Here is a 25,056-nt window from a genome sequence, read left to right on the forward strand (position 1 = left end):
TGTCACAACTGTGTCTCATCCTCATTACAGTAAAAAATTTCACCTATCAGATTCATTATTGCTAGATAATGCGATGGAGAGCCTTTGCAGGCCCTCCAGAAAAGTAATTCAGCCAAGCAAAATTATCAGCTAATTATATTTAGAATCAAAAGCCCAACAACTATTTGCAGATAAATTGTATGAATTGAAGTGAATAGATCTGAATATTAAGATTCATAGATTTAGCAGATGATTTGTTAATTGGAATAAAAAGGTCATTTGCTAGTCATTTTAACAATAGATCAATTGGAACCCTATTTATTATTTAACTGGTAGTGCATAAGAATTGAAATAGTGAATAATTGTATTATTGTTGTGAGATGATCATTTTCTTCAAAATAATAAAATATGAGCAACTTAGGGCAATGAATTTTAGAAACTTCTTTAAAAATATTGTAGTCTATTTATATATTTTAAAACATAGTTCTGATCTAAATAATCTATATAATGAGGCTTAGTATTTAACAAGTCAGAATTATACCAAAAATGGTGGCTGGTTTTTATTTTTTTTTTTCTTGATGAGTTAGAAATACATCCACAAATAAGATAATTTGCAAATAAAAGTTGAAATCCAAAATCTGTAAGTTTTTCTTTCCTAAATCAAATAATGCCATTCCTATCTCACTGTATTTTAATTAGCAGAGGTTTTGGAAGTGGCATGGTACGTGCTCATACGATGACTCAAAATGTAACTTGGCCTGCAATTTTCTTTCGGGGAACAGAACACTCTAATTCAAATCCATTATTAAAAAGCAGATAACATGTGCACTTTCTGAAATGTCTGTGACTTCACTCTTTTGATTTTATGTAATTATAAGGGAATGTTCATATGTATTTACTTTTCGATTGGCACAGCATTTTAAAACTGAGTGTCTTCAGATAAAGTGCGTATTTTTTCTTAGTTCCTAAAGAACATCACTGGTTTATGTGCTTAAAACTTCAGTGAATGTTTTATAATGCAGGCACAGCGCAGTTTATAGCTGTGCTTGAGATAAGAATGTCTATGCAAGACTCTATGTATATAGAGAAAAAATATATTAGATATTAGTTTGGGTTTTGAGATTAATAATTGGTAACTAGATCTGGTGCCACTTCACTGTGTTATCTTGTAACTTCTATCAGTTCTCAAGCAAAACTTTGAACTCAGTATTCTTCCAAACTTTGCAGCTTGAAGTAAATACTTTTCATTTAAACTAATTTCAGTCAACATAATAAAATCGGGAAAACATCACCCACTTAAAAACAGCTTAAATTGCATGTGCTTTGTCACTATAAACAAACAAGGTAAACATTGACATAACTTCAGATTATTGTTGGGTTTAAAAAAATCTGTAGTTCAAAATAAAATTCTGCCTTTGGTCAACATTTTGGATGCAATTCAAAGTTTCTTATAAAATAAACATATTTTAAAGAGCGCTTTGAATTTCACTGTGTAATTTCTAGCCAACAGAAATTACAGTGGTCTCTTTAAGGTTTATTATATGTCAGATCAATAGCCATTATGCAGGGCTAACAACCCTCGAGATGCAATACCTTCCCTCTCCTTAACTCTTACTACTAGGACAAGAAAAAAAAAAAAAAAAAAGCAAAAAAAACAAAAAACTTCTTACAGGTATCCCTTGAGGAAATCCTCTCAGAAAGTGAAACTTTCTTGTTTATTTCTTGTTTACTAATAAAAGTAATCTTTTCTGATAAACTGGGAAATTAGCCGAATTTTTGGCCAAGAAAGCAAAGTGTTCATTAAGGTAATCTTCATGAGAATTTTTCAGTAAGAGGGGGGATAGTTTTGCATTCTGCAAAATAACAAATTATTTTGAAGCATGAGCTTAAAATGAAAATGCCCCATGACAACAGATTGTAAATTTTTTTTTCTGATGCTTTTAAAAGTGCCTCGATCATTTCTGCGACTACAATGTTAAAGTTAAGTATTTGCTATTTTATTTAAACATTTTTGAAAAATGAACATTCTGGAGCTTTGCAACATTATTAAGAAAAGCTGTCCATACTTTACCATGTTGTTACATGTGTTTATCTGCTGATTATAAAATGTGTTAAACAGTATTTTAAAAACAACAAAAAAAATGCAGAGCTGCGCTTTGATTAATTCAGTGAACAAAACATATGCTGTTGGTTCTGTTCAATGAAATTCATATATGATCAATAAAATCTTTTAAAAGAGCAACTTTGGCTTTAAGGCTTGTACTGCCGACCATGTTTCTCATCCCAGCTAACTCAGGGCTCACACTGTTAACGTAGGCAAACAAAACCACTTTGTGGCTATGATAGTAATGTCTTTTTAATATTTTTTTTTTATCCCCGTTCTAAAATTCCTTTAGGTTGGAAGCTGTGTATTGTGGCTGTTACCCACTCTGTCCCAAAGATTTGGTTTATCCCGAAATATTTCCAGGTAGCTGCTTTACTGTACTTTCATCTTTGTGGAGATTTAATACATGATTCATGCTAAATTAGAAAGTTTGAAAATAAACTTAAGCAGGAGCAATTGTTTATTTGGCAAGTCAACATGTTAGTGTTAAGGAAAATTTTATGTGTTTTAATACATTAGAGTAAGCTTATATTTACCATCTGTTCTTCTAAGATAACAAAAAAGCAAGTTTTCAAATAGCATTCTTCATTGTTAGCATACACATCCCATAATGATGGATTTTTATAAGCAGGTCAGTGTTGCTGCAATTGCTTACAGATTTTTTTTAATGATATACACAGAGAAAAATCAAGGACTGGAAGTCACACCAAATTATTTAAACAATTGACTAGTTAATAATATGCAACTGTTGTTACAGGGTACATACGGCTATAGTACCAGTTCTTTGAAAAAAAATTCTCATCACTAAATACATCACATATGCATTGTGTTACATTAGAATAATGTATTTTAATCACCCAAAGGAGATGTCTAAACAGCACAACTACACAGTCTTATTTAGCATTAAACATCCTTGTGAGCTGAGGTAACCTTATAAAATCATGCTTAAATAATGTAAAACACGAGGCAGCACAGAGCAATATGCATTTTTAATTAGTAAAGTGACTAATATCGAGTGTGTGCTTTGAGGTTTTTGTTTCATTAAAAATGTATCTGTTTTTCCTGCAGCTGAATATCTGTATTCTACACCTGAACAGCTTTCAAAAAGGCTCCAGAATTTCTGCAAGAGACCAGATATTGTAAGAAAACATCTTTATAAGGTAGATATTGAGGAGAGATTTACGTGGTATAAATGCCATATTGAAGTACAAAGAAAAATCTTTAAAAAAAAACATTTAATTAACATACTAATGTTTAAAGGAAACATGCTAGGGAGGGATATTAGTTGTTACACTAACAAGGATTAATTAAACTGGATGCCAGTTGTATTAACCTAGGTCTTATGAAATACGTGCACTTAATGCACAGTACATGCTTTTTTTTTTTTTAATTTATTGTTTTCTAAGATGACTGTCCTTTACATTTAGCCCCAAGAGGCTTATAAAAATGAACCTGGATTAATGTAACTCATTAGTTTAAAAGGAAGTAAAGGAAAGATTCCACAATTATACTAATGAGGATAAGCCTTTCTTCCCATCATAATGAAATCTTCAGGCCTCAAAAATTCAGGTGAATGACATTTGTGAAGTTTGGTGTTCATTTTTTGACTACTTTGAAGATGATTTTCAAGAACCAAATGTTTCCCTTGTCCAGTTTAATCAAATGCCTAAAAATCCTTGGTTTGTTCAGAATGAGACTGCCAGTCTCCTCCCTTGAATGGCAAAGGCAAAGGGAGAAATGGTTGAAACAGCATCATCATGAAGTCCCCTCATTCATGATCTCTTTTCTCTTGTTTGAATCAAGAATTTTACATTGTTGAAATCACAACACAAAGAGGCCCTGCTTGAAGTCTAAGTAATTGAACTGGGATAAATCTGCTTTACGACTTTGGAAGGTGGCTCTAGGCCATGAGTAATATACCTTTTTATATTCTTTGAATGTAGCATCTTCCTTTTACATAAATTCAGTATAGTTTACAATCTAGAAGTTTTATAATCCAGTGTATTTTAATTTTCCTATGTTATGTATAACCTTCCTACATGAAATACAGTGTGCTTCCCCTTTTTTCCTCTCCTTTTCCTTTTCATGGCCTAAAATACATATTTACATAGTGATACATCAAAACAGGACTTTGTTTCTGCAGGAAACGGTTAAACTTCAAGAAAAAGGGAGAGAACCAAAAATGCAATTTAACACCCAATTTCAAGCTCATTATCTTTCATTGTCTATTAACTTGGCAATGGTTCAGAAGGTAGCTCATAATAGTTTAAAATGCTGACTGAACAGTTCCAGGCTCCAGTATTGCTCCTTGAGTCAATACGATTGTACCGAATATAGGGGAAGCTTCCCAGACAAAACAGCCTCCCAAGGTTTCCATCCACAACTCCTGATTTTGGAAGTTCAGTTGTGGTCTGCTTTGTATAAAATGTTCCTCCAGTCGTTTTCCACGTCACTGGCCCACGTCGGAAAGGGCAGACTGTGAAAATCGAAGAAATAGAATCAAAAGTATTTATGCAAATGGATTCCTTTTCTATCTATGACACAAAGATCTTTTCAGTGAGCTCACCATCAACTCGCTAATTTTGTTCTTCCCTCCTGGGGAATTTTGGGTGTATTTTAGCTTGTTTTTTGTTTTTTGGGTTGCTTTTTTTTTTTTTTTCAGTTTTATTGAGATAGAAGCGACAATGCAATGTCAGTTCACAACCTACTGCATAGTGACTTGACCTCCACATCTTGGGGAATGGTCACCCCCATCGGTTTAATTACCATCCGTCGTCATCTCCTAGAGATACAAAAAAAAAAAAAAGAAAAGAAAGAAAGAAAATGTTTTTTCCTTGAAGTACTTAGAATGATATTTCCACCATCAAAACGTATTTAACTTTGCTTCAGTTTTTAACTTTGCTTCAGGTTAGGCCTCATTCTCTCTGTTAGACTTTGTGGACAAATTTTTAACCATTTCAGAAGTTACTGCAACAAGTTGCCTTGAGTGACAAAAGAAAACAGACATGTGGTTGAAATATTTTAATACAGCTACTCCGTAACATGGCCATAAGTATTTATTTTGCAAACAAATACTGGGAAAACACTGAAACAATGTCAGCTTAGTAGTAATGCTGTCACTCATTCCAGATTGTTCCTCGTCCAGCTTAAAGATCACCTATGCCTTAAATGTTATTTCCTATTACTGCTTTTTACATATGTTTTTGGTCTGTACATCCTAAAGTGCTCCATCTCAGAGTTTTAGAAATTAGAACTTTATACGTCAGCATGTATAAGAATTCATATGTATGATTCTTTTTTTATGACTTTTCTACTGTGGATTTTTTTCTTATAAATCTGTTACACACTTTCAGATGTGTCCTCGTGTGTAAATCCTGATATTTTATCTAAAAATTAGCCTTAAAATTAATAAATTAGTCTAAGAATTATAAGTAATCAAGCTTTAGGATGCATTTGTCAGGAGAAACTGATAAAAACCACAAAGAAGGGCCACAGATTTAGTTTGGTTACTGTAATGGACTTAGAACCAAAACAGAAAAAGAATGCCTCCTAAAACTTTATCATTAAGAATATAATAAGCTATTGTATTTCCGGCCTTGTGTTTTCTAAATATATACATTTTCAGGTAACCATTTGCTTTCACTAAATACAAGAAAATTATTCCCCCCAAGGCAGTATTTTTCTTACTTTTCTTATGCAATGGAAGAGTCTTTGTGTGTACAGTTAAAGAGAATGTTGGGGTTTTTTTTTAGACTTATTCCATTGGACAGTGCTGTTTTGCTTTTATAAAACATATGCTTCTAAGATCTAAAAGGATAGAATGTCACTGAATTCTTTAATTTGCTCCTTTTACATTTTTACACCTTACTCTCTTTTTTTGTCAAAAGTTTACATTTTAAAATCATCTCAACTGCTTTTCACATAGGGTTCACTTTAGGATAGGATTTTTCATATGGATTCACACTTAGAAATTTAATGACTAGAATAAGGCTACTAACACTTGGCTTTCTTCTCACATGAGACATTATACTTTCAATATGAGTGAGAGTTTGGGGGCTATAACTTGAAGCAGGATTTGAAACAGAATGCTAGTAACTGAAAAGCAGAAACAGAATTGGATACTTTTTTTTTTTTTTTTCCTTAAAGTGACTTTTTCTACTACAGAACACTGTTGCCGGTGACTTCTCACCTGAAACGGTTTCAGATTTGAAACGTTTAAATTCCTCACAGGCATGCAAGTATGTTCTCCCTCACTCTTTCCCTCTCTCTCTCTCAATCTCTCTCTCACACAAACACACAGACATACACAAACTTTTCTTAAGCTCTTTCTTAAGAGAAATCCAATGCATGCAGAAATTAAATGTTTCTCAATTATTTTAAGAATCGAAAACCATTTTTCTTAATTAAAAAAAAAAAAAACTAAACATTTCTTTTAAAAGTTTACATCTAAGTTGAGTCCTTGACTGCAGCCTTCTCGTACTTTCAGGACGCTTCCTTTTCCGAGTAGGTCAGACACATTGGCCACATACTTGTCACACAGATTAAAAATAGGCATCATTTCATCCACGAGAGAGAGCTTTCTGTGACTCCCATAACTTAAACACACGGTTCTAGAAGTAACCGTAAAATAATTAGCCAAGTATTGACTTCTTACACCCACAGTGCTTTTCCCTTTACAACCCAAATAAGTCTAATACCATGAAGTTGTATTTTTGCCTCATTTTTACTTTGTGAATTTACTTACTGAAAATTCCCAACAACTTTTTTGAGATCAATGCCTTATGTTTTTACAGCTTTCTCATCATTATATTTTAAAATGCTTTAGAGAAAAAATTATAGAGATTTACCTTGTTACCAGATTGAAAAGAGCACAGGGCACAAACAGGGCACTTGTGTAAAGTAAATACCGCCCAGAGAAATGAGATAGATCTTCATTCCCATCTTATTTCTCATTTCCTTTTATTTACAAATTGTGCGATATTTTGTGTGCAAGAAGAAATGCATTCTCTCTTGGACTTTCTGAGAGTGACCTGTAGTTTCTTGAGATTTTTCAGCTGATAGCTGCTGACTTTTATTCTCTTCTCCTCTTCAAGGCTCTGCAACATTCTAGAAACTTCTATAACCTCGTCTTAATTGGAGGAGAGAAGAATTTTCAGATTTCTGCCTCAAAATGATTCCAAACAATGATTAAGCTTACAGTTCAGATTCAGTGCCCAGAAAAGCCATTTGTGGCTGTCTTAATTATATCAGGCTCTATCTCCCTGAACCACAGCCATGCCACTTTAAGTTTCCTGCAAGACACCGGTCACTTTATAGTCCCCTTTTAATTTGAGCTTGTATTCCAGATGTCAGCAAGGTGTTGCTCACTTGTATGAACACTCCTCCAAAATCATGACTCTTTTTCCTTAAAAATGAAAACTTAAAAGCTGGTCACATTTTTAGAACTTCTAAAAATCTCTCAACTGCACCAGCACAATTTCAGGCAACTTCTCAATCTCTCTCCCTCCTCCCTGGTCTTCTCCCTCTCTCTGTCTTCACTCCCTCCCTTGATTTTCTTTGGCTTGTTTGTCCTTTGATTTGTCTAAACAAAATAAAAGCAAAAAACCTGTAGCACAATGGAAAGACTTGGGGTGATCAAGATCAGTTAGAGGTTTTGGCGTCTCCTCCTCCTCTGCTACTCATTTGCAGCCTGGCTCTAGGTGAATCTCTCTATATGATTCATCTGTTAACTTGGAGGAATTTTTTTTTTCCCTAAATTCTTAATAGCATTTTCCCCCTGAGGTACTGCTATAATGAAATAATAAATATAAACCTGTTTGTAAACTCAAAGGGCTTTATACATTTCACATAACAGTAATGGCATTTCTCTTGTGCCTTAACCACTTAAAAGTGAAATACACATCAGCAAATGCATGGGTTAGGAGTGTTGTCTATCTTGTGTTTATAAAAGTTAAAAGTTGGATGATAAACTTTGAATACCCGTCATCCATAACACAAACCAGGAAATACGTGTGCAGCGGCATGCGTCCATTTGCGAAAAATCGGGAGCTTTCCCCTACAGTTGAAAAGACAGTTCCACTTTAAACCAATCAGAAACCGGGATTTCCTGAGTTAATGAAACTCGAGAACCATTTACTTGGTGGCTTTTTGATATCTAATTGACGTAAGTTATGCAAATGTGCAATATGAATTTTGAGCATACTTTCGTCTTTCGGTTGTTAATGCTTCTTCATTGCTTTCTCTTCTCTCCCTCCCCCTCACAGGGTGAAATGACTCCTTTTTCTTGGGCAGCCCTACATGGTAAATTCAGGTCTCTGCTTACAACAGAACCTAGGGAAGATTTGTGACAGATGGGGCTAAGTCACAAACTTGCAGCCTAAGGCAGAATCTGTAGAACTTTCCAGAGTGTGCCCATATTTACCTGATCAGAGAGAAAAGAAAATCTGCAGAGGAAGCTGAGCCTGGCTGCTTGTCATAGCTGACACAGAGCCATCTGCCACAAACCTGTGGCGGCTTCAGATCTCCCATCCCTGCCACCACCCCAACTCAAATTAAATACAGATTCCTAGAGACGTTATGATGGTTACACATGTCCTCGGCATCACATGGAGGAGACTGTTCAAAAAAAAATATGTGGCCTGTTGTATAACCGCACTCATGTATCCCATATGTGGTGCCACATTGAATTTCCGGTTGAATCCGTTTTTATCCTTTGTACTGGATGACATGGTGCCTGAATTCTTTCTTTTTGCCGACACGATGGCAGCCAAACTGCAGCTTCAAAAGCTCGCGCTTGGCTCTGTTTCTACCTAGGTTGCCAGGTTATCATCGGAGCCTTCTTGTGTCCTCAAAGGGCCACAGGGTCTGAACAGGGGATCAGGATGCTACCAGACTAATTGGGCAGCCATCTCAGAACTGTCTGTGGGCAAAGGGCTGCTTTAGCACTTTTATTTTAGCAAATTAATGACTCTCTGGCACAGGGGTTTTTAAGTGAAGGTATTAATAAGGGGTCTGGCAGGTATTCCCATGATTCACAGAGTTACGTTTGCATTTAATTTATTTTAAAGTTGCGAGATAAACAGCTGTAATTTAGACAAACATGGGAAATACACTAAGTGGGGCCATCTTGCCCATAAAATGAACACTGAGATACTTGTTTTAATTTTTTTTTCCTGGGGTAAAAAAAGAGAAATCAAAATACTTCTACTAAAACAGTCATTTTGGTAGAAATATTCCTCAAAAATATTTGCATCCAGCTACAAATAAAATCTTTTCAAGATAAATCGCTTATGATTCCAATAGTCAAGCTGCTGTATTTGTTGATATAAAGATGTTTTGAACGGCTAGATTGTAAAATAAATTTTTAATAAAGTGCCTACTGCAATTTTTAATTAGCATATCTCATTTATGTGTAAAGAGTGTACATCTATCTGTATGTTTCTCGCTGAACACTTTCCTTGTGTCAGAGACAACGAATACAATTGTTTCTTTTCCGGATGTACAGGGATCTGTTTTGCAAATGTTTGTAAGATATTATGACATTTCCAAGATTTTCTTTGCATTCTGGAAAGCAGGAGGTAAACATTTGTAGTCATTAAGGTAAAGTCTGTTGATAAACCATCTTCTGTTTACTGACAGGTAAATTGTAACTTTCCTAGCTTTTGAAAAGAGTAACTTTTATACACTGCAGAGTGAGGAACAGCCAGGGAGCAGAGGGTAGACAAGCGCCACGTGTGGCCTTCTGGCTTCTAGAACGATTGAGTGGTCTAGCAGGCATCCGAAACAGAGCAGGCGATGATTCAGAAGTCCGGTAGGGCCCATTTGACAGGTAGCAAAATAGTCAGCAGGAAAGAGATCAAGGTCCGGGAGCCAGATAGAGCCTTCAGGATAGCGTCAGTCTTGCAGATCAAAGAAGGCAGGAGGAATTCAGAATCCATCAGGCCTGGGAACGGAAAAGCAGGAAGAGTGAGAAGCAGAAACAGCAAGCCCTGTCTTTGCAGATAGTCCTCTCCCTGACCTGTGTGAGATCCTTAACACATGGTGGGACATCACAGCACTGGCTTGAAGTCCTATCCATTGTGGGGAAGTCACTGAACAAATTACCTCCTCACCCAAAAAAATTGTTTTTTTGGGTTCTGGGATTATTTCGGTCTGAGACTGGGGAACTCAGAATCTATCAGGTGTGCTCCTTTTGAGTGTAAAAGTTAAGGTATAAATATGCCTAAGAGGTTCTTAGACCCTTTGGGCAGGGTTTATCATCTAACGAGATGAACTAGACCAGTAAATTTGCTTCAGACAGAAGGATGCCATGTCACAGTGATGTCTTCTCAAAATAATTAAGTATAATCTCACAGCCAAGAAACAATGGTTTAGTTTACTGTGTTTTACTGTCATGAAAAGAATGGGTTCCCATTTTATAGTAGACATAGTTGAAAGTTACCTGTGTCTGGAGGGTTTTTCCCCCCTGTACCCATAAATACAAATCAGCTTTTGTCTTTGGCTGTAACCCAGGATCCCTTCTAGAATAAAAACTTACATTAAAGTTATCATTTCTTAAAACAATGCTGTCAGACTTGGTATTAGTGCCTATAAACAATAAAAAGTTTTGTAAACGTGTAATTCTTAACATTTGAAAACTTGAAGCGTGTGTGCATCTGTGTGTCCACGTGTGTTGTGTGCTTCTCAAATCCATGATGTGGTGGGATGGAGTATTGCTAAGTTAACTCATATTTCAGGGAGGTCACAGGATAATTGCGAATACAAGTTGGTTTTTTAATTCCTGTTTCCCTTACTTTGAGTAAAGAGATCGAAAGCTCCCATTATTTCTTATTTTGAGTATGTTGTTGGAAATTTTGATCTTTCTTTTTTGAAACATTCAGTTCTGTTCATTCTTTTCAAATAAATCACTAAGCCAATTTCAAGTTTTAAATATCTTTCAAAGTCTGCTCATTATCAAGACCTTGGTACAGTGTCCAGGATGCCTGCCATGAACTTACCCAATCTGTGTTTCTGGCTAGGTGTTTCTGTGCTAAATAGCAGAGCACCTAGCTCTTAAGCTATGCATTTATACCATGTTGATCAGGGATAGGTCAAAAGACCTCCCTCAGAAAAGCTTGGGGTTTAATAAGCATCCTTCAGATATGGCTAGGTTTAAGTGCCCTGCTCGGGCTCTCAGATGCTCAGACATGCCACATAAAGATGGCAGCAGAATCAGTAAGTCGATGAAAACTCACAGCCATAGAGGGCTACACAGATTCATTTCAACACCTTGAAATGCATCTGGAAGCAAAGATTTCATTTTATGTTGAAGGTGTTAATTATATTTGATATTTTTAAAAGTAAAATCTGTTTTTGAGAAAGCATCTGCTACCCAGAAATATTATGAGCCACAATAAAATTTTCAGTTAAGTCTCAAGATACTTTCTGTGGATGATAGAATCGGTTTTCAACTGATAGCCCATGCTGTCTTTTAATGCTGACATATTCCATGAGTTTTATTCTTCTATTGGCTGTTGACAAGTATCACCCTAAGTGCCTTTCTGTTTCAGTGGAAAATTGGGTGGCCTTTAATATCAGATTTTGTGTTTAACAATGAAGAGAGTATATTATAAACCACTGACATGTTTCATTTTAAAATGGGAACTGAGATTACAGGACAACTAAAGATTCCATAATATACTCTCCCTTCAGAGCCGTTCATTAAAACGTAACTGGGAAAGTTAAAAACATTCAAACAATTCTACGTGCAACTCAAAGCTGTGTATATTGTTGATTAAAATATAACAACAACAAAACCACAGGGATTTACACCAAATGTACAATAACTATTAAGTCAGAGGAGTGATGGTACAAAGCACAGATATGTACAGGAAGAGGCACATTGACTTGGTAGCTAGTGGCTTATTTCTGAAGTTGGGTCATAGTATCCAAAGGCTCTTCGTACTTTTTATGACTTTTTGTGTGTCTTGAATGTTCTCACTGGATATGCATTCTGATGGGAGCTATTAATACTTCGGTTAGTTTTGCTACCATGCCTTCCTTAACATTTTTTGACTCTAAACTATTGATCCAGTCAGAAAACCATTTCCCTTCAGACAGTGGAAGAAACTGCCCTAACTGCCAGTTTTGCATGAGAAGACTTTCCTTCCCTTACCAGGAGCCAGGGACTTAACCTTGATTCTGAAACAAATCATACTTTGAAGAAGATTGACGTGATGGTCCATGGGTCCCTTTCTCCTGGGGCTGCTGACCACCATTCCTCACTAATTCCTGTAATGCTACAAACTCAACATGGAAAACCATACTTCTGTAAACCCCCTTTTGAAAGATAATGAGAAGAAGATAAAGGAAGATGTTACATGAGCCAGTCTTCACATCTTGGAAAATTCAGAGGTGTGTGGTAGAGGACAGAGTTATCTGAGCTCCCAACCACACTAGCCATTTCCCACAATAGTGGCTATTCCTTTTTCTCTTCAAGACAGGGTCAATTCAAGACAGGGTCAATCCTTTATTGCAATCCATGAGAAGGAGCTCTCCTTCATGCCTTTAGAATTAATTCCCTCACTGCATATGAGGTACATATGACTTCGGGGACTGGGATCCTCATTCACCCTACAGCCCATTTTCCTACAATGGAATTTGGGGTTAGTTCTTAAGGGATCCTCCCATTCTCATTACCTCCCATTACCTCATTACCTGTTGCAGCTCTATGGTTATGAGTTTCAACCCTAAGACAGGTTCATAATTATTCTCAAAAATTGATACAAGGAACTGATGATTCGTGGGAGATGATTTAAGATGCTTATGTTACTCTCCTATCAATTACTGCATTTATTTTTTATTTATTTATTTTTATTTTTTATAAACATATAATGTATTTTTATCCCCACAATTACTGCATTTAAATAACAGACCTAAGATAGTATGCCAGAAGTGATTTCTGGGAATACTTGTGTGATACCTTTCTCCAGGAACGTGAAGTCCTTTATATTTGAAATTTTAATATTTCCAGTATCATTTCACAAATGAGAAAACCAAGGGGTCATAAATAATGGCATATTTAGGAGCCAGACTATGTTATAAAAACAGAGACTTTTTGTATAAGCCTTCCCCCGTACGGGATGGTGTCATTGTCACCTATGTGTCTTTCAGGAAGCACCAGGGTCAGTGTGCATGACAGTTGGACCCCTATGCAAGAGGGTGCAGAGAGTAGCAGTGGGCTGCTTTGTGGCCCACATGGTTGGTCTTAAAAGAGGCATGAGAGATCATATAGTGAGGCCAATGTTTTCAGCATCTTTATTATTACTATTACTGTGCCTCTGGGGAGGCATTTATCCTCGACATCCATCATAGGCCTGTCTGTCCCTGTGACCTTTACACTCAGATGCATTTATATATTTAAGGTAACTGTCCTGGCCCTCCTGGTAAGCATTTGTTTTGAAATCTGTGGGGAAACTGAAGCCCTTAGGAGAAGCTGAGTTGCTAAGGGTCCTGAAGTGGTAGAGGCAGGTCTAGAACAACCACGTGCAGAAGGCTGTGGTCAATCCAGTTGGCCAAGACCATCTCTTAAAGGAGGGGTAAGGGGCAAATCTCTCTCCATCTTTTTCCCCTCAATCCTCCTCCTGCTTCTCTTACTAGCAGAATGAACATGGATTAATAAGTTGCCAGTACCTTTCTATAGATTTGTTTCATGTTACTTGTGGTTGCATTTGAATTCGAAGTGGCCACAAAGGAGGAATGTGCAAGAATTCATTCCTAGTACTAAAATTTCAAACTCTGCAGCGCACACAAAACTTCTGGACAGCTGAGCCTTCTCTATTGCCTTTCACATCATATAAACGATGAAGTTACTTATCCACATAGATAGAAGGCTGGCCCTTCATCCAGAGGCAGCCCCCACGAGCACACCTAGTGGCAAAGGCCTAGGACAGAGGGAGCAGGTGGCATGGGTGACTGAAGCACCTTTAACTGTGCAGCAAAGGGAATGTTCCCTCTCGCCTCAAACAGATAACCCAGAAATTACATCCTGAAACTTATTTCCCCGGAAAGAAAAGGAAGGGGAGGGATAACTTAAAAAGAAGATACTTCTAATATGGTATTAGACTGTAATTCATAGGGAAATTTATGCCTGAGATATGAATTTCTGAAAATAGGGTTTTTTTTAAAGGAAACACTGACACATCCTTAATTATAGAGTAATAAATACCAATGGTATATTATCTTCTGATATTTCCTTACACAGATATCAAAGCAGGCAGCTGTTTTTGAAAACTGATAATCAAGTACAATATAAGTATATTACATCTTGTACTTACAACACACCCTTCAACTAAGCAACCTCCTGGAGCACTCAACAGTGAGAACCAGAGCTGCTTATAGTAGAAGCCCAACTGAACAAATTAGCCTTGAATTGTAACTTAAGAATCATAGTCAAACCGAAATGCCTGTCCTTGCCAGGAAAGGCATTCCAAAGGCAAAGAGCATGCCAAGTAAAAAGGCTTTGCTTCAGGATTATGGAGGCAGTTCTCAAAAGCCAGCATAACTTAATGATCAATCAGAAAAATATAGAGCAGTAACTACACAACTGAAGGATACATAAAAATTGTACAAAGCATTAATAGTGAATGGGGAGGTAGAATGGGATTTTAACAGAACGTATTACGCTCTCAGAAAGCTCTATTTATTGCTTTCAATCCGGGCAGCAAAAGAAAGACAAACATGGTCAAAGAAAACTACGTGGACAAATGTGGGGGGTAGGAAAGGAAATGAAGGTTAAACAAGGCCAATATGATTCAGAATGAAAGGGAGGGAGGAAAGTATAAGGAGCCAGCTGCAATTACTAAATGTTACATTAAGAAGAGCTGAAATTGAGAGGGGGAGGTCTGGGTATTTTACTAAGTGGATTAATGTCCTCTTCTTTGGGTGTCTGAAGTTGCAGATTTTAATTTATTTGGTGCAGGGTTTTATTGTGAAATTCCTAATGGGATGGAGGGATAAATAGGGACAATTATAAACAGTCAGAAAGTAGAAAGGGGGAACATAAAATACCTCTTTATAAATTTAACTAAAATAAATACAGGGTTTGAAGCTATGGACAGAGGTAAATAATCAACAAAATACTTAGTTCATTATGATAGAACTTAAAGGAAAATGAGAAGTACATACAAAAAAAAAAAAAAAACCCAAAAGACAAAAACATCCATAAAGATGCGTCACGCCAAGGATTTTGAGTGACTTAGGGGCTAGTTTATTGCTAATCTCCTTTCTCCACCCATTTAAAAAAATAAATCATAACTCTGGCATTTAGAAAACGAGTCATGAACATCATTTATTAATATAAGCTTAATCCCGTGCTATTCTTCGGTGGGTGGTAAAAACATGAACTAACAACAACTGGCCTAAAACAGAATGATTCTCTTCAGTCCTGGGAAGCTCTAAGGAAAGAGAAACTCCAAATAGGCTCTTTCACCTTCCTTATTTTACTGAAGGAGAAAGTCAAAAAGTGGGAAGGGCACAGCCAAATCAGAGGACAAGAAGCTTGCAGGAGATTTTTAAAGTTTTCCTAAATAGGTATCAGAAGAAGCGATGGGCTTGAAACCTAGTGTGATTTATATCCATTTATTAATCCGCTAACCTACTACCACTTGTGGGGAAGGTGGGAAATAAGGAAGGCTTTCTGCCTTCTACAACGGAAGAGACCGAGACAGACTTAATCGCGGCATACTGCCTGAGTGTAACACTGCTGTCATGGGGCTCGCAACCGCTCCACAGAGGTTCTGGGTTCAAGAACACATCTGCCCAGCCAGTAACATTAGCCAATAACATTTCCTTTCAATTGAAAATATGGATCAGCCGGTATTTAAGAATACTGATGTGCAGCTATTAATCTTGAATGCAAATGCAGATAGCATTATTTAGGGTGTGGACAAATCACTGGAACCACATGAAAAGGCACTTTGAAAAAGATTTTATAAAATGCTGTGCAGAAAATGACGGTGCAAAATACAAATGAAAAATGAGAAAATATCGTCTACAAAAAGGAAGATCTGTAAAATGACTAAACAAGGTGGCCTTGTTGCCTTCCACCTGCTGCATCAATTCTATCGGTGAACAGATTACTTGCAAAGAGGCAAAGTCTTCTATTTCTAAAGCTGAACTAGCAACAAGAAGGAGAAAACAGAGGACATTGCAGAGTGGCTCAGGGTGACCCTCAAAGGTCATTTAACTCTAGGGTTAAAAACGAAGGTGCCGAACTAGAGGTTTGTGAACACTTCTCCATCTCTGAAGAATTCAGAATATTGTGGAGGTGAAACACTGTCTTAAATCCCAGGGACAGGGTGTTTTGTGATCACAGTGAAGAGGAAAGTCATCAAAGCACACACCTTTTTCCTTTTTCCTCTTGAGCTGCAGAGCTATGGTGGGGAACTTGTGCTCTCTGGTGCTGGCTGCTATGTTCCCTGGCTTTCAGTCGGCTTGGCTTTTCCCCTGGAGTTCTGATGCTGTGATAACAGGCCAGAAAAAAAAAAAAAAAGAAAGAAAGAAAGAAAGAAAGAAAGGAATCTACAAAACTGAAAAACAAAATGTGTGTGTGTGCCCCGCGCGTGTGTCTGTGTGCACGCACGCGTGCACGGTGAGATTTCACTGAAGATAAAGAATTGCAACACTCTAAGCACCAAATTTTAAAACTTAAAAAGTATGAGTAATGGAGTTTTGAAGCAGCACAATGTGCTGGAGCAGAATATTTATAGTCCCTTTTTTTGCGAGAGGTTCCCCAGACCGCTGGGTGCATCAGCAAACTGTCCTCCTACTGGAGCGTGCAGCTGCGATTTGGCCCCAGGCACCACCTACCCAGAGTCACTACCTAATGCATTTTACATTTGCACAGATAATAAAAGAGAGAGGGGGAGGAAAAAAAAAAAAAAAAAGAAGGAAGTCTGAGAAGGGGCCATTTTCCCCCTCAGCGCTGTGTGTTTCCTTTTGTCGCGGCCGTCAGCTGACACATGGAAAATGTGGTGTACGGTTTTGCTTGCCTTTAATCTGTAATTAAGGATTCCTTGTCTGGGGCTTGCTACCTCTCCTCGCCTTCCGTCCCTGCCTCTCGGGTCTTCCGCTCTCGGTCGGGTCTGGCCCCGCGCCGCCAGCGGGGGGCTCGAGGTGGCACGGCTGGGCCGCGGGCAGTGGGGAGGCGGCGGTAGTGGGGAGGCGCGGGGGCCTCGGCCGGGCCCTTCGCTCGCCTGCCGGAGAGCACGCACCCCGGCGCCCCGCCCCGCCCCGCCCGGTCGCGATCCCCCGGTGAGCCAGCGCCCGGCGTCGGGGCAGCCGCGCTGGGGCTGCCCGGAGCTGGCAAGGACCGTCAGCGGGGCCCCTGGAAGCCTCGGCGGGCGGTACGCCGCCGCCCTCGCCGCTCGTCCTGTCCCCCGCGCTGTGGCGCCTTCGCGACCGGCGAGCCCGAGGTCCGGTCCGCCACGGCCCCCTTGACGCCCCGCTCGGGGCCGTCCTGAGCAGGCGGAGGGAGCCCTGCTCCTCTCCTGGCGGGAGAAAAGGGAGCGGGAGAGGGACGGCGGGGTCACAGAGTCCTAGCCGAGCCCGCTCTGCGGCGGAGTGAGCGGAGCCGAGAGTCGGAGGAGCCCCGAGGCCGAGGGGCTTGTCCGAGGCTGCGGGGCCGAGCGAGCCCCGGGCGGCGGCCGCGCTCGCGCTCACACTCGCGCTCACACTCGCGGGACTCGCTCGCCGCCCCGCCTGGCGCGCGCACTGGCACGCACCCACACTGGCACGCACCCCGCCACGCGCGCTCCACACTCACGCGCTGCCACGCACACGCGCCGCGTGGCCCACGGCTGCCCTGGCTCGCGTGCGCAGGGCCGGAATCTTCCCTGTCGGGCCCCCGGGAAGGCGGCGCAGCCCGGGCGGGGCACAATCTCCCAGTCGTCTAAGTGTTTTACTGAACTGGGTTCCCGGAGTCCGCAGGTCTGTCAGTGAGACGTTAGGATGAGGATGCCCTGAGCAGAAACAAAAGTACTGAATTCTGTGCCCCCTACCCTTAAAAAAAAAAAAAAAAAGATTACCTTAAGCAAAATAATAATAATAATAAAAATAGCAAAACAAACCACACACACACACACAAAGGAGGCGTAGGAATGGGCGCGGAGACTGGCTATTAACTTCAAAAATACTCTTATTCCTCTCTCATTATCCTGGCATCTGATTAAATCCCACCCCAAGCCCCCAGCGCTAACCTGTGCTTTGGGTTACAAACTTCGTGTTTCCTCTCAACCACCAATGGTTATTTTGGAGGAGAGGAGAAGAGGGGTTAAGAGGTATTTAGGCAGGAAACTATTTAGAAGCCGCGTGTTGATTTGTCACTCTTTTGGCCAAGTTAAGTACCTGAGAAACTTGAAATTTCCAACGTTTAATATCATTTTGAGGTTTCTAAAATGTTTGAAGAGCCTCCCCTCACTATTATTTTTTAACATTCGATATTTATTTGAGTGTAGACATTTAGAATTATATATGTAAGAGGAAAAAATGCCCCTCTTTCTTGGTTTCACCAAAGCTGTTTGCATTTCTTTCCATCCAGCTTGTAGCTTATTTCCTCTCTCGTTCCCACCAATAGAGATTGTCTGCTGAAATGCTGTATGCGATGACCAAATACAAGAACCCTTCATCCGGAGTGTTCATGACCTTCCTTGGCATCTACTTCTCAAAATCCCACCCTCTCTGTTTGAAATATTATTCGAATTGTAGACGTGGAAATATGGGTTGGTTGGTTGGTTGGTTGGTCATTTAAAATGTGAGAAGAGCAGCCGCCCAGGGAAACTGAGGGCGGGGAGGTGGGCCTACAGAACCCTACTGTTGAGAGGCTGAACAAGAACACATGGGAAGTGCATCAAGAAGAGACTGTCGGTAAACAATGATAATCAGGGCTTTGGAAACTCATAAAACTGATTGAAATATCTGATTCATTATTTATTCATCACAGCATAATTTTGCAAATCCAAGAATAGTGTTTGAAAACCAAGTGTCTTCTATTTTGTACATCTACTCGGCAGATGGGTCTCCCTTTCAAAATGTAGCGAAAGGGTTAAAGCTATAATTTTAGAAAAGTATCTCAGGAAATGACATTAAGCTCTGATACATTTCCCTTTCTTTCTGGCAACAATATCCCCCAAAGAAAAAATATATACTTATTGATATGATGATAATGTTTCTCATTATGAGTACAAGTGTCAGAATGATTCCTGTTTGTGCAAGTGTTTTTAAAACTGCGAGGACACTTTCACTACTATGAAAGCTGACGAGCCAATGGAGGAGAACTTCTTTTAACTCCATAATAGCAGGTTACATAGTAAATGAACACGGATGGTCAAATAGCCAATTATGGTATAAATATCCGTTGTTTACATAGAGGTGTTAAATGAGCCTTTGGAGTACAAAGGATTAGGCCCATCTAAGCTACTACTTGTTCTTCAACCTATTATGTCTTTCCTTAAAAAGGCCAGTGCCACTGTAGGTAATATGCACACAGAACATACTTCTCTATGTTGATTTTAGTTTGCTTTATTTCAATGCACACTGTTGTTTACTTTTTAAAATTTAAATAAATGTCAGCATTGTATAATTTCTATGTTAACAAAGCAGTGAGCAAAATCCCTTGTATGTTTATAAAATATTATTGTTTAATTCACATAGTTTAGAAATTCCAAATGTTGAGAATAGGAAGGAGGCCAAATACCATCTGTTTATAACTATGATGCATCGTAATATGTGTACTTTTAAAAGGAGTTTGGTCAATCATGCCACTATTTTATCTGCTCGGAATATGTTGAAGATTTAAAATGTAATTTACAGGATTACTTTTAGTGCGTTGCATCCAACTGTGAGTTGTAAAGGAATCCGTCTCTTCTGTTTTTCTCAAATTAATCATGTAACAGCCCCAATTAATGGGGGCTGTTAAACGGGTCGCTTTCTGCTTAGCTCCAGAATTCTTCTTCTAACTTTGGCTCGGTCCACCTTCTTGATGCTGATAAAAACTGCAAGGACAAATGAAACAAAACACTCCTAGCTGTGTCTTTCTGCCAGGAGATAGTCACTTAGAATGGGAGGCAGGGTATGGTAGCTAATAATTAGCTAACATCAACCCTGAGAAATTACCTGTGAAATACCCTTTGGTTCTGGGTAGAAAAACAACATGGGACACTCCCCGTTTTAAAATAGTACATTCTTGTCCCGGAGACTTCTGATTTAACTTACCTTTTCTTTCAAATGCATCTAATTGCATACCATGTAATAAAGGGAGTACATTTACTTGCTAGAGACAAGCAGGTTTGGCTGTTGTTTTTTAAAGTTACAAACTCAAGTTCTTAGTGAGGCATTTTCCCCTTCCTTTACAAACTAGAGAAACTCCACAACTGAGGCCTTCAATTCACGGTGGGCGTAGTCTTGAAGGCCAGAGGTAGCTTTATCATGGGCTCTCTTCTTCAAGAAGGAGGAACTAAAAACTCAGATGTCCCGATAAAGATGGAAAATGTGATAAAAACATTTATTAGCCAGTGATGGTTGCTAGATTGATTTTTCTGGCAAGGTAGAATCAGTAAAAAGCTGCCCCTCGAGATGCTTTTATAGACAAACACATGCAGAAATCTGAAAACACACTCCCAAAGAGCTGGGCATGTTCTGGATGTTTTCCTTCTCAGCTGAGTGTTCAACGGGTGCTCTATAAAGTGTTCATTTAACGATAACTGTTTTCTCAAACATTTAAGTTTTAGCAGCTTCCTCTAAAATTCTATCAACCAAGAATATCTACTTCTGTATCATTAAGAACATTAAGAATACCTTATCTGAGTGAACGAACTGATCTGTAGATACATTTTTTTTTCAGTCTCATTGTTACCTTTTAAAATTCTGTCTATTATCTTTCTGGCCAGATTTTTCTCCCCCAAATAATGAATCCACTGGGTCCTTATGTTACAGAGATATACCCAGGCTTGTTTTCCTTTGAGTTAAGAAATTATCAGACTCCTTTTCCTTAAGTAATTGCTTAAGTGTACAGAGTAGAAGAGACAGTACAAAAAAAAAAAAAAAGAGAGAGAGAGAAAGAGAGAGACATGTGAGAAATAAAGAGAAGGAGACTTGGAGAAAGCATAGGGAAAGGAGGAAAGAGAGCAGACGCTGCAAGTGCGATGAAGAGGCTCACCAGACAAAACTTAACATTGCTTGAGCGCCATAAGCCATAATCATTAAAAAGCATCATCATTTCCAAGTAGAACCTAGACTGTTGCATTCAGATATTAACCAGCTCAGGGAAACCCTTAAGTGAAATCTGATTGAGACTTGCGGATCAGTTTTTACATTCCACGTTCTTTTTTTTTTTAAGATTTTATTTATTTATTTGACAGAGAGAGATCACAAGTAGGCAGAGAGGCAGGCAGAGTGAGAGGGGAGAAGCAGGCTCCCAACTGAGCAGAGAGACTGATGTGGGGCTCGGACCCAGGAACCTGGGATCATGACCTGAGCCGAAGGCAAAGGCTTTAATCCACTGAGCCACCCAGGCGCCCCCATTCCACCTTCTTAAGTGAAGCTTCTGCTTGATATCCGCATTTGCACTGCAGGAGACAGAGAAAGAGCCATAGAGGCATTCTTTGCTTTTAAGGCATTTACAGTCTAGAAGTAAGCCATGGATCCATAAAATAAGTGGGAGTATGAATAAGCATCACTATATGCTACATACTGGACATGTGAAAACAAAGACTGTTTTAAATGGAGGAATTATTCAGGCATGCTTTCCTTCTGAATACCTTGGCTAGCCGCGAATTTCTAAGCAAGTTAAGCAAGTCCTTAAGGGCATAAACCCTTTGGAACTCAAGGAGTGTAATGAATTGTGGTAGGTAATATAATCAAAATTGAAATTGGCATGTAGGTGCTCATTTCATGTTCCCTTTGGAGCTGACTTAGAACCACGGCAATGATCATACGGCTGCATAAGTCATTGTATAGTCATGTTATCTTGACAACCAAAATCACTTTATAAAATATACTTTAATAAGTTACCATAGAGCCCTGAATTTAAGCTATATAACTTAATCAATACTGAGTGGGCATTTCTAGGTATCGTATTTAAATTGAGTAAGAGATAAAAAGAAAAGAAGTAAGAATAAGAAAAACGTATGGGAAACTATTTGCTTCTTCCAATTAATATAAAACATGCCAGAAGCTTTTTCTCATTTTGCTCTTTATGAAGAATTACTGACCCAGAGAAGAGTCAGATGAGGACTACCACTAAACAAACAATAAAAGCAGCAACAACAACAAACCTTACTTGTTTAAGAGAAAAACATGAAAAAGTAATAAATTCACCCATTTTAAAAATTAAGAAGAAAAGACATAAAATTTAATACACATAATAAATAATAAATATTCTTCAGTTTCATATGATGGCTAATTAAGGAAAAAGCCCATGTGAAAAATTTGGAAGAGACGAATAAAACAAGGTAATTAACTCTTTGCTCCTTCAGCCTTAAAGCCCAGTGAGCAGGGTAAGATTTCTTTTAAGTTGGGACCTGCAGCCACCTCAGAGATCAAATCTGCCTTTACAAAATAAAATAAAAGGAATCTTAGTAGCTCTGCAGCTCAAACTCCAACCTTAGTTTTGGCCCCACTCTGCTGTTGGTGCCCCAGTGTGGTGGCGTCTGAGGCTTTGCTCTTTGATTGAATTCCTGCTCTTAACACAGATAGTTAACAGCTGGGTTCTTCCTTGTTCTCTTGGCCCTCCCTTGATAGAATCACCTCTCTGGTATTCCTTCCACCACATTTTAGTCCTTGAGAGTTGAAGACGCATTTTTTCATCCATTTTCTAATGAAGTCTTTGTAATGCCTTTGTGATGTTGGGAAACCATAGCTTTAGTCCCAAACTTCAGAAGAAGCAACTCAAAATCATACCACTCGTACGTCGCAGAGTTGGGAGTGGGAGACATACCACCCGGTACGCAGGTTCTTCCTATCCTTTAGACTAGATTTCATACTCAGTTCTTCATTTGAATTGTGATTTTGACAATAAATTACAATTGCGGTCTTTGTATTGGGTAGAAAGAAAAAGGGAAAGGAGAAGCAGAAGCAGAAGAAAGATGGGAAAGAAGAAGAAGAAAGGAAGGGGGAAAAAAAAATCCCCACAGGGTTTTCTGTGAAGTGGGGAAGGATACATCCTTAAATTGCTCCCCTTCTGCTTACAAAGATGACTGAGGAAAGCACTTTCTAAAACTTTTATCATCTAAAGGAAAAGCTAACTCCAAAGCTATTATAGTGCTTTGTGCTTTAAAGGATAGAAATTCAAAGTATATAATCCATTGATAGAACTCCTTAATGAGTTCTTGGATATGCATGAGTAGGCCACAAGTTTGATTTTGAGTACATGATGGAGAAGTATTTTGTTTAAGAAATTAATAAGAATTTGGAAAAATTAAGAAACAAAACAAAACAATACACCTGACAGAAAAAGAAAACGGTCAAAGGATGGAGGGACATAAGCTATTGTCTTAAAGATAACGTAGCCAGCAACAAATTCCCCATGGTGGAATATAGTTGATTATTAAATTTGTTTTTGTATTAAAGGAGTATATCACACTCCATTTTAAGCTTACACTCCAGTGTGATCTCCATCTGTAACCCCAAATGTCCACTGGAATTTGAAGACATGAATCTGGCTTGATTAGGTTCCACATTTGGGGAATGAGGCCAAAGGAAGGCAGACAAGGGTGACATTGCGGAAGGCGTGATTTAAAAATGAAGGCATAGAATTTTATGGAAATAGGAAATAAGGACAAGAGATGATTAGGAGACATGGAAGCCATCTGAGAATGAATACTAAGAAACAAGAAAACCCATAATACAGGAGATCTTGGAGGGGGGAAAATGGTGAATTTTTCTGTGGTAAACACTTGACATTTTTAAGCTTTTCAACACCTACCTAAGTTTCTATTAGAATATAAAGTTCTATTTAAGAAATTAATTCCTTTTTGCTAAAAGTAGTCAGTCAGGCCTGGGGATTGAATTTTGCCTTGAACTGAGGAACAAAAACACAACATTGGATTTCCAGTCCATCCAACCTGGAGCAGATCAACCAGATCATTTCCACCAACAGACAGCAGTTTAGTTCTGCTTCTTAACCTCTAACGGGTGAGGTTCCTCTCAAACCCAAATTCTGATGTCTAGCCTCCCATTTATATGGTTCTCTGTTGACTAGAATTCTGTCAGTTGCAAAAAACAGAAAGATCTGGTTCAACTGAATGGCTCAGTATGGAAAAATGATCATTTCAGACAGCTAGAAGTAGATGTAGAGTGACTGCATCTCTCCACTCTTTCATCCTGATGTGTTACCTTCTCTTTGACTGCTCCCCTCATGTTCACCAGAGGACCACAGCAATCCAACCATCACATCCTTCTTTCCAAACAGGAGAAGGGACTTCCTCTTGCTTGAGCCTCTTTCTGCAGTCAAGGAAAGCTTTTCCCCAGAAGCCCATTAGAATTCCCCATTTGCCTCATTGCATCATTTATCCATAAACTGGCACTGTGAATGGTAATGACTTCTATCAGCTAGGACCTAACCCTATTAGCAAATAATTTTAATTCATGATTTAAGCATTTTAAGTATTTTTGATAACTTATTGTCAAGAACTGCAGACAAAATGTGCTACTCCATTCTGGCTTATAGATAACTTGTTTTTGCCTTCAAAGTCCTTTTGTTAATTTTTTTTTTTTAATGTATGCTAAGGAAAGACTTGGATTTTAGAAACGTATTCTTTTAATCAAGCATTTATTGACCATGAATTTCTTAGTAATAAATTCCTCAAAATGTTTCATTTCTTATTTTTATGTTTATTCATACATTCCTTTTTGTTCACTCAGTAATTCATTTGAGGAGTAATTTCTTCTTTGTTGACTCAAAAAATTGTTTTTAGGTAGTTAATATGTACGTGGAAGGC

At 38.6% G+C, this 25,056-nt stretch overlaps 1 protein-coding gene across 8 annotated transcripts in view; it reads left to right on the plus strand.

The window, feature by feature from the left end:
- The window catches only part of GTDC1 (glycosyltransferase like domain containing 1), a 334,720-nt gene that overhangs the window by 274,054 nt on the left and 35,610 nt on the right, over window positions 1-25,056 (plus strand). For 5 of the 8 annotated variants that reach the window (XM_044242537.1, XM_044242541.1, XM_044242538.1 and 2 more), the window contains 3 exons: window positions 2,376-2,446; window positions 3,152-3,243; window positions 8,347-9,480. In XM_044242537.1, coding sequence (XP_044098472.1) covers window positions 2,376-2,446; window positions 3,152-3,243; window positions 8,347-8,430 — 247 coding nt within the window. In that variant the 3' untranslated portion in view covers window positions 8,431-9,480. Of the gene's footprint in view, window positions 1-2,375; window positions 2,447-3,151; window positions 3,244-6,229; window positions 6,322-8,346; window positions 9,481-25,056 lie in introns of those variants that run through there. The other 3 variants (XM_044242539.1, XM_044242540.1, XM_044242544.1) reach the window with 3 other exon arrangements.

This window comes from Neovison vison, chromosome 3, assembly GCF_020171115.1.
Source record: "Neovison vison isolate M4711 chromosome 3, ASM_NN_V1, whole genome shotgun sequence".
Lineage (NCBI taxonomy): Eukaryota > Metazoa > Chordata > Mammalia > Carnivora > Mustelidae > Neogale > Neogale vison.